The sequence below is a fragment of the Gossypium raimondii genome, chromosome 6 (genome assembly GCF_025698545.1).
Source record: "Gossypium raimondii isolate GPD5lz chromosome 6, ASM2569854v1, whole genome shotgun sequence".
NCBI lineage: Eukaryota > Viridiplantae > Streptophyta > Magnoliopsida > Malvales > Malvaceae > Gossypium > Gossypium raimondii.
In genome coordinates, this window is record NC_068570.1 from 51,722,929 (window position 1) to 51,733,128 (window position 10,200).

The 10,200-nt window shown below is 36.6% G+C and overlaps 2 protein-coding genes across 4 annotated transcripts; one reads left to right on the plus strand and one right to left on the minus strand.

Annotated features, from left to right (window-relative positions):
* The first annotated feature begins 459 nt into the window (after positions 1 to 459).
* LOC128031914 (uncharacterized protein At4g22160) lies at positions 460 to 1,681 on the plus strand. Its single transcript, XM_052632500.1, has 2 exons — positions 460 to 1,005; positions 1,220 to 1,681. Exons 1-2 carry the CDS (start codon positions 563 to 565, stop codon positions 1,266 to 1,268), a joined length of 492 nt encoding a protein of 163 aa, XP_052488460.1. The 5' UTR covers positions 460 to 562; the 3' UTR covers positions 1,269 to 1,681.
* Positions 1,315 to 9,640, minus strand: LOC105772753 (uncharacterized). Of its 3 annotated transcripts, XM_012594184.2 has the most exons (14): positions 9,310 to 9,640; positions 8,735 to 8,889; positions 4,644 to 4,805; positions 4,251 to 4,381; positions 4,017 to 4,161; positions 3,631 to 3,899; positions 3,386 to 3,510; positions 3,248 to 3,291; positions 2,926 to 3,057; positions 2,712 to 2,789; positions 2,178 to 2,260; positions 1,967 to 2,089; positions 1,714 to 1,774; positions 1,315 to 1,626 (listed from the first exon to the last, which is right to left on the minus strand). In XM_012594184.2, the coding sequence occupies exons 1-14, from the start codon at positions 9,443 to 9,445 to the stop codon at positions 1,438 to 1,440; spliced, it is 1,833 nt and encodes a 610-aa protein (XP_012449638.1). In that variant the 5' UTR covers positions 9,446 to 9,640; the 3' UTR covers positions 1,315 to 1,437. The 3 variants fall into 3 exon arrangements, with proteins under 3 accessions (XP_012449638.1, XP_012449640.1, XP_052488459.1); XM_012594186.2 differs by lacking the exon at positions 9,310 to 9,640 and having other exon boundaries at positions 4,644 to 4,815; positions 8,735 to 8,881; XM_052632499.1 differs by lacking the exons at positions 8,735 to 8,889; positions 9,310 to 9,640 and adding an exon at positions 6,408 to 8,451.
* Between the last annotated feature and the right edge of the window lie 560 nt (positions 9,641 to 10,200).

The window sequence follows — 10,200 nt, forward strand, 5'->3', positions numbered from 1 at the left end:
CCCATCAAAACTACCTAAAAAATTTTCGTCATTTCAGTCGAATACCTTAAATACTTTTAAAATACCCTAAACCCTAATCCTAATAAAATAAAAATCTTAACCTTAAATAATTAAAAAAACCTTAACCCTGGAGAGAGAAATAAAAAATGCACCCAACTAGGCACGCTTTCCTAACACCTATACAAAAAACGCACTCAGCTGGACACATTTTCCATTTAAATCGACTTATTTTCCTAATTAATTTTAAAATTGGGCTAAAGTCCTAATTAATTAAAAAACCGCCTATAGGAGTTATTTTGCCCACATTTTGGTATTTTTTTATTTTTATTTTCGTATTATTAATAATGTAAAAGACCCCACATGTGGATAATATTATAAAATAATAGTAATGTAAAAGAAACTTGGATGCTTAATAGGTGGGACCCTGAGTAAGGAACAAACTATTACATGGCATCCACTTTTGTCTCATTTTACCGACCAGTTACCAACAACCCGGTTAACTCTTATCCTCTTTACTGATATTGTGTACCCAGTCAGAGCAAAGCCTCTACTCGTCGCGTTAATGGCGGACCCGACTGCTCCACCCAATCCGACCCTCACCAAAGACGATAATTGTCTAAAATATACCTGCGATGCTGGGTTTTTCTCTAACCCACACCCCTCCGACACTCCAAACCTCGACGAAGAAGATTCCAACAGTCCACCCACTTTTGATTCCGACGACTGCGACTCTGATTGTGATTCCACGCACTTCACTGATCTCTCCGCCGGTCTTCGTGTCTTCTCTGATTCGATTCTTAGGATGGAGCTGGCCGGGATGGAGATGGTCAAGGCAATGGAAGCTTGCCGATGTGAGGCGGAGAAACGGAGGGCGGAATCCGAGGCCGAATTGACTCGGATGATGTTGCGAACTCAGTCCCAGATCGCTTTGTTTGTCGCCGGAGATGCTGATACCAGGAAAAGGAAGCGTGGAGCAGAAGACGAACCAAGGGATTCCTCTGTTAGGTAAAAAAAAAGTGTCGTTTCTCTCCATTTTTCTCTCTATCTAATTATGGTTTTAGTCCCTCTACTATGCTAAAATTACAGATTTAATCCCTTAACTGTTATCAATAATACAAATTCATCAGTAAAAGGAAAATCAGAATCATCACTTTAACGACAATAACGATATTATCAATATCGTTATAAAAGTAACTTTTTTTCTTCCTTTCAAATCCAGACAAGGAGCTTTGCTGCTGAGCTTGTTGCAGTGCAACTTAATCTTCTGAAGTTTCACTAAAATTAATTGAATAATCTTTGGTTTATTTATCAAAATTGAGGATGAAAATGAAGCTGGGATTTTATATACTATATCTATGTAATGTACTGATTATTATATTAAATGAAAAATCTCTCTCTCTCCGCAAAAGTCCTTTGTCTCTCTACAAATGTAATCACCTAAAGTGCTGTAGATTGCAAAGACAACAAATCTAATGGAGGTTTCTTCATACGAGGGCTTGGGTTTTGGTTTCTCTGCTCTGCAACACTGAGTAGGGCCTGTCTTCGATTAGTGGCACTTCTGATGTATTCCTCCAAAGGTGGGAGAGATGGTTGTTCTTTGTTATTTGTTGCTTGTCCTCGAATAAGCTGTGAAAACCATGAATGAATGCAAATAGTAGAACATGGTATTTATAGATCAAAACATATTGAGACTTAAGGTCAGATAGCTAATACCTTTGACGCCCATGACCGCTCTGCTTGTTGGCATGCATCCCGGATGTCCCTACCAGACATTCTGGATATGTCGATAGGCAAGGCTGGTTAATTATTTGTTAAATGATGCATGCGAATGGTAGATAAGTTCTATTTGAAAAAATGTTTAATCCCTAGTAGAAAAGTTTCAGATATTAAACAGGAGGTTTTTCTACTTAGCTTTGGTCATATTTAGAGACATTGAATGTAAATTATGATAACAAATTCAACTTACTTGTCGGTGATTCGAGCAAGTTCAGCCAACTCGGATTCTGTAAGATGCTTTGCATACTGAGCTGCTATTTGCCGACGGTTGTGCTCATCGGGTAGACCAAAGACAATCATTGAATCAAAACGACTGCAAACAAAGACTGAATCAGAAACAATTCATTGGTTTAAGAAACAATTAGGCTCTCCAAAAGGGACTGGAACGGCATCTACTTTACCTAATCAATGCAGGATCAAGATCTTGTTTTCTATTTGTAGCAGCAATGACAACTACTTTTTTGTCCTGTTCAAATCCATCAATCTGAAAAAATAATAATACAATTTCATTAATGGTACCATAACAGCACCGTTATTTAGGCATCCAGAAAACTTGATCAATGTTACTCGTACAATATAGTAGACAAAATATAATTCTTGAAATGTTTTCCACAGAGGATAATTAGTAAAAATTTATACACAGCAGACCAGCAAAACTTCCTCCTATAAGATTAGGACTTCTTCATAACCATTGATGATGTTTAAGAATCATTCTTTGATTTTGTGACATTTTCGGATTCATTAAGCATAACCGTTTGGCACAGAGCAGAGGTAATAATAGGCTACAATTGAAATGTAGCAAGGGCATTGAATGCTGAACTGATGAGAAACATAACTCTTAAAACCTAAAATAATCAGAAGTTCATGTTTTAAAAAGGCTTGCTAAGCGTTTAATTTTCCCTAGAAACCAAAACTACTTGAAAATTTAATTTAACCTGGCGCAATAGCACTGACAAAATTCGACGTGTAGCTTCATGAATTTCACCACCACGAGCAGTGGCAAAAGAATCAACCTGCAATGTAGGCTGTCCTGTCAACAATCTAATATAAATGAATGCAAATTGACTGATGGTAAAAAAGAGGAAGGAAACCAGTGGCTGATAAATAAAAGGGAAGCCTCGTTTATTGATAATTACTTGCTTCATTTACCTCATCCAAAAATATGATAGCACCATCGGGGAGCTGATTGGCAAGAGAGAAAACTTGCCCCAGTAACCTTTCACTTTCACCATAGTACTTTGACACAACAATCTCAAGTGGTACATAGAGCAATGGGACACCCTGCAAAGCATGAACATGCTTCAGTTCCATTACACATTCAAATAAAACAGTCTCCTACAGAAACTATCAAACTTGTACGACTTATTCTACAAAGAATAAAGCAAACTATACCAAGCAACAAAAACAATTTTAATGTTTAACTAAATGTATTATAACCATCAACGTTCTAGATAAGAAACTTGTTGCTCACCGCCTGATTAGCAATAACACGAGCACAAGATGTCTTCCCTGTACCTGCAATACTTAAAATTTTGACATAAATGAATCAGTTCAATATTACCATTCCAGGAAAATGAATCAATATTTCTTTCTGGGTTGAAAAGCAAACCGGGAGGTCCTTCAAAGAGCACGGCTCTCGGTCTATTTGACTCAAATTTTTGGCGAGTCCCACGAGCTATATCATCATATACTTCAGGACTATTTAGAGCCAGCAAAATTGTATCTTCTATTTCTCTAACAAAATGAGAAGTTGTATGTGTGAAATAAATATGCGAAACACCATCTCCACATAATCTATGTTTGACCAAAAATGGAAAAATAAAGGATATAATATTTGTCCAGTCTTTTACATACTGTTTTTGTTGATCGTATCCAGCAATATTGTCCCATGATATCTCATTGTATGGTTTATTCTGATGTGGTGCATCAAGTCCATAAATTCTTACCCCCATGGCCTCCAGGCTAGAGATTGATTTTTGTGCAGGTATCTGTGCAGAACCTTCCCTTGGTTTGTTTACCAGAGAACTACTTTGTGCAAACCTTCCACCTGCTAGTTCTAAGGCAGATACGAAGGCTTCAAGCTCCTTCTGATTCAAACTTCCTTGCTTTAAAAACTCAATTTCCTATGATAAATTGTATGATTGAACAGTTACTCCGTGAAACATAAAAATAAAATAAAAAATAATGCAATCTCACTCACACTACAATATTGTTAGAAACTGTAAGAAATTAAGACCAACCGCTTTGTCAGAGCTTATGAGTGAACGGAAAATGAGGATGCATAAATCCCCTTCATCTCCACTCCTATATACTGAATGTCCCTCATTGAATCCAGTTTCCTTCTGTTTCTCCAGTGGATTAAGTGTCAGCTGCCAGGCCACTGAACTGAAACAACAAAAAGGTTGGAACTTCGCATAATTTAATGCCAACATAAATGCAGCTTTAGATTTGAAAAGAACTTTATCATTGACAACCTGTCCCATGCACGTAATAGCACATCGGAACCACCACCTCGCTCATCAACCTTCAGCCCAAGATGTGAAACAAGGTTTGCAACCAACTGTGCAACTTCACATGAAGGAGGAATCTGGAACTTGATTGTAACCTATAACAAGTGTATCCTGTTAAAAATACTTGAGCCGAGCAGAAATACCATGAATCCAGTTGTACACATATAACCAATAGATGACAATTAGCAGTGAAACATGCATTCAGAAAATAAACTATTTAATAAATATAATATAATATAACACTAAATCATCAGAAAGAATAAATTGCTCATTAGGATCATCACCATGACCCACCCTATCTAACCCACGAAACAGGCTATGACATCCAAGGGGAAAAAATAAATGAACAGAAACAACCTTTTGGCCCTTGACAGCAACAGTAAACCGAGGATAAGAACCATGTCGTATTCCCTTATCTTTAAGCATCTGTTCAATTCGCTGCCTCTCTTTCTTGGCAGTTTCCTCAAGGTTGACATGACTTGTAGGAGGTTCTGATGGGAGAGGAGGTTTGGAGGAGACCTGCAAGAAGCTAGTTTCCATAATCAATTCAAATAATGCATCTCCAAATCATCATAACAAGCATAAGAATATGGTACACATTTCGGGAAACACTTTCATTAGTGTTGGAAATATACCATTGCAAAACAAAATCGTTAGCACTAATAGGACAAATAAACAAAGTGTAAATAAATGGAATAATCATTGTGCCATGGAAGAACTACTGTTTTAGAAGCAAATTTACTTTGATCGGTGTAATCGTGTAGTGAACGTAGCTCCCAAGGTTAACACAGTACTTCAATATTTGTACACTCGAATAAAGATTGTGTTCGACAATTGATATTGCTCTTCTCGAAAGGAATCAGAAACTAAATTGGAAGAAAACCAGCTAAACCACACAGATTTAATTCCTAGAAAAGACTGAAGGGGTCACATATGCTACCGCTTAAAACCTAATCTCCTAAACAGAATATCCCTCTAATGTAATTTAGTAAAACACCAGAATTTCAGAGAAAAGTAGAATGAGGAAAGTTGTTTGTCTTTTACCGTGTTGTGTAAAATGAGAAGAATGGCCTACTATTTATAATGTTTTCTAAAAGGGCAAAATGGTAAAATAGTAGTGTCAATTTTCAAAAATAACAAAGAATTTTCCTCAATCAAAAATATTTTGAAAATATTGTCTACAACAATTAGAGGATTTTCCGCAACTAAAAATATTCTAAATAGATTTTTTGCATTACCAACATTCTTCCACTAATGCAAAAAAATTGAAAATTTTATAAATATAAGAAAAGGTAAAACGTGAGAAGAGTAACAAAAAAATTAGCCGCTTAAGCACTAGTATCTTTTGGATTTGAACTAGTATATAGTGAAATGAGTGATTCTCTCTTTAACAAGTGAAAAAATCTTGAACTTGTTAATATAAGGGGTAACTCATAACCCACGACTAATCTTAGATCCAATTGAAGTTCCGCGATAGATACGTCTCAAGATGCTGGTAAGTATTCTAGAAAGACAGTTCAATGTCTTTCATAGAATGTGGCTAGTTTTTCACACTTACGTAGGGGATTTCATCAAGTTTATCTCAATATAGACTACTCAAATCAGGACTATGAAACTATTAAAAGCATTTATTAAGCTCATCATCTCAGTTTTAAATTCTGTGAATTCATTAAGTCCGTCTCAATAGAACCACCCAAACTCTGAAATATGAACTCATTAAGAGTAAGAAACTCAACCTCATATATTGGTAAATTCATCAAGTCCATCTCAATAGGACCACTCAAACCTTGGGATATTAATTCATTAAGAGTAAAAACACAATCTTATGCATGTACATCATTTGTCATAAGGATAGGTAAAATGTACACTATGTATCTTTCCATGGTTTCGTTTGACCATTTTGAACTTAAAAATCTAAGTTGAGAATCCATTATGAATCCCTCAACCACTGACCTTAAGACCCATCCCCTTCGACGAATCAAGAATCATTTTTCTACTTAACTCTTTGGTTAGTGGATCAATTAGGTTTCTTTCAGACCTCACATGCTCCAAAGCAAGAACTCCATTCTTTATTAAATGTCTCACAGATTCATATATTTATTCAAAATATGTCTTTCTTACCATTGTAAGCTTGGCTCTTAGCAACGCAAATTGCGGCTTGTGAATCACATAATAGAGATACAGGAGATGTCAGTTTTTTCCATAAAGGAGTCTTTGCACGTAAATTTTTAAGTCACTCGGCCTCTTGCCTGGGTCAGTCAAAAGTTATAAATTCTGATTCCATCTTGAAGCAAGCAATACACGTCTTTTTAGCAGACTTGCAAGAAATAGTTGTTCCAGCCAAAGTAAAGACATATCCACTTGTAAGGCTAACTTTATCAATTACCTAATTTGTATCACAACATCCCTCTAGAATTGCAGGATATCCAATAAATTCCAACTTCCGAGTTATTATACTTTTAATTTCACTTAAGACCATTTGGAAAAAGCTCAACATTGATAAGTAACATAGTAAATTGTGGACCATAACACCCTCCCCCACTTACTATGTTGATGCCCTCATCGACATAGAGCCACAACTTTAATAACCTTGTTACATCGAGTTGATATTTCAATCTCAAGTTCATCTTGGACCTTCAAGGCCTAAGGTTATGATCCATTCAATACACATCGGATATAGACTTAACTTGGTCTCATCTCAATTGTTGGTGTAGTCTCGTCTATACAAATTCCTCCACCGAACACTTGGACTCAATGCCACATAATCATCAAGTTACAACCTTTAGGGACCCTTAATGGTATGACCCTTTGTCGACTGAATATTACCATATCTTTGATACTAAAAAATGTATCCCTCTGGATGTAGCACAAACTGCACTCTTACAACATCCCGCTGGATGCGTCCCTTTGGACGTAGTTTATGTCAACCGCCCCTTGCGGCACCAACACTAAAGGTCTCAACATGGGAAATTCAGACTCATTGGTCATCCCCAACTAAGGCCCTCTCGACCCCCCTAAGGTCACCTCACTAGGTGTGGTCATCTTGGCCAACTACAACACATGCAGCACCACCAAACTAGGTCGATCTCGATCTCAATCTCAGAGGTTGCCTGAGCAAGACATCCCTCATTGGTTCTCTAGTTCAAGATCTCAGACTCAATAATCCTCCAATCTAGGAGCCACGAAACCCAGAGTTTACGCCCAAGCCCCATAACTCAACTCTAAGCTTGCAATGGGCAAGCCAAAATTAAACCACAAGGAATATGACTAGGCAAAATGAGCTTGTGTACCACCACGTTAATGCCCCCACTTGGGTTACAAGCTTGCGGTACCAAGCTCGGCTCAAAGTCAAGACTTGCATCTGCCTTGCTCGACTCAATAGGTCTGTTGACCTGCACAACAAAAAATACAAAATTGGCTTACCATGCCATAATCTAGAGTGGTCCTCTGATCGATCAATCACGCTAGGCCTTCCAAGCTCATCTTGATCACAATGGCCCGCTGGCCAACACAGATGAAGCTTGCAACCGTTCCAACACAACTTAGGCACACTCTTGCCCTACTCAACTGCCCTCAAACTCGATTACCTTAATAGGAGACTTCACTTGCTCCAACGATCCACAAGTGCACTATAATTCGTTTTCTTTTACCCGATTCTCATGTTTAAACAGTAGTATGAATTTTCTTCTAAATTGTTAGAAATATACTACTGCAAAACAAGATCGTTAGCACTGATAGGACAAATAAACAGAGCGTAAATGAATGAAATAATCACTTTGTCGTGGAAGAACCACTGCCTTAGAAGCAAATTCACCGAGATCAATGTAATCGTGTAGTGGACATCACCCCCACAGTTAACACAGTACTTTAATATTCGTATGCTCAAATGCAAAAAGTGAAACACAATTGGTATTGTTCTTCTCAAAAGGAACCGGACAATAAGACCAAGAAATAAATTGAAAGAAAACCGGTTAAACCACACTAGGTTCAATTCTTAAGAAAGATTGAAGGGGTGGTCCCATTTAAAACCTAATCTCCTAGATAGAATATCCCTTTAATGTAATTTAGTAAAACACCAAAATTTCATTGAACAGAAGAATGAGAAAAGTTGTTTGCCTTTTGTTGTATTGTGTAAAAAGAGAAGAATGGCTTGCTATTTATACTGTTTTCTGAAGAGGCAAAATGGTAAAATAGCAATGTCAATTTCCAAAAATAGTAAAGGATTTTCTTCAATAGAAAATATTTTTTGCAACAGTCAGAAGATTTTTAGTAACTGAAAATATTCTGAAAATATTTTTTACATTACCAACAATTAGTATTGAGCAACACATATTTAGGGTGCTTATTTCGGGAATGGTGATACATACAGTAGGTAACAAAAGACAGGGGCGAAAATAAAAATGCTTGAAACATCATCAACTGTACCAAGAAGTATAAATCGCACAAACCTCATCAGCATCAGCATAAGTTGTTTCTATCATTCCCGCTCCAAGCAAACCAGCTAACACAGCCGGAAGTATAGAGTATGACCCTGAAGCAGCAGCCACCAATCTTAGCTGCTGGACATCTGACCCAATAGTAAAATTTGAGCTTCCAGGGAAACCTGCATATAACGATAATAAGAATATCTTCCCAAAAGATTAAAATGGAAAATGCAACCCACCACGATATAAGCAATCTAGGCAACACGGACTAAACACCAAGACTTGCTAAACCTTCACTAGCAATAAACCATCAGTCCAACAGCCAATCAATCAACAAAGAAGCATCAGATAAATGCACAAAAACAATTTTTTTTATCCAAGTAAACCAATTTAAGCGAAAGCATCCCAAGGAGAAAACATTGTTAATCACCAAATGACAATCAAATTTTTACGAAAGCAAATTCCATTTGACTAAATTGCAAACAGAAATTTCAGTCCATTTTTAAGTGATTCACACATTTGATCCCTTAATTTCCCGTCATTGAGTGTGTAAAAAAATTTAAGGAAAAGAAATAGAAGAAATAGATGAAGAAACTTACGGAGGTAGAGAGGAGGAGGAGGGAGCTGACGCGAGGGAGAAGGTAAAGGGGTTAGGGCTAGGGCTAGGGTTTTAGGAGAGACGATCCTTCGCCATGAACGAGCAGTAGTCCTTACAAGCCGGTCGAAAACTGCCATTGGAGATAAAAATGGAACCGCACTCGCTTAGCCTCTCTAGATTCCTCCCTTCTGTGTTTGTTTAAAAGCTAAGGTTGGAAAGCACTGGAAAACGTCAGTGGCTAATGGGAGAAAGCAGGTTTCTTAGATGTGGAAGCAAGCAGTCTTTTCTTCTTCCACAAGAGTAAAAATGTAAATTGCATGTTGGGCTGGAACCTGGAAGTTCTGGAACTAAGGATGTCCAAAATTCTCCGGTTTAATTGCTTTCGGTCCCTATACTCTTTAGAATTTTGTAATTTAATCCTTCTTTGGGGTCATTAACAACCACAATTCTTCATAGTAAAAGGCCTAAATTTCAAAAGTACGAAAGGAACAAGTACCAAGCATAATTAAACTAAATTCTCTCAAAAATGAAAATGAAACACCATAATTTTATAAATATGATTTATACTCAAAAACATAATCCATATTTCAATTAAATTTATATTTTTACATAACACGAAATGATTGTATGAAATTTTGATTCAGATTATCCCTATTCCTTTTAATAGTAGCATGACAAATCAGTTTTTTCTTTTGATTTTTAACATTTTAATTGAATTTTCAAGAGAAAAAAACTAAAATCAGGAAGACAAATATAATTTGTCATGTTAGATAAATATGGCGTGAAATCACAATTTCATGTAACCTTTTCTCCCAACTATAAACTAATTAATAATAATGTCATGTACTGATAATTTCAAAAATAATAATTTAACAACAACATTATTCGGCCA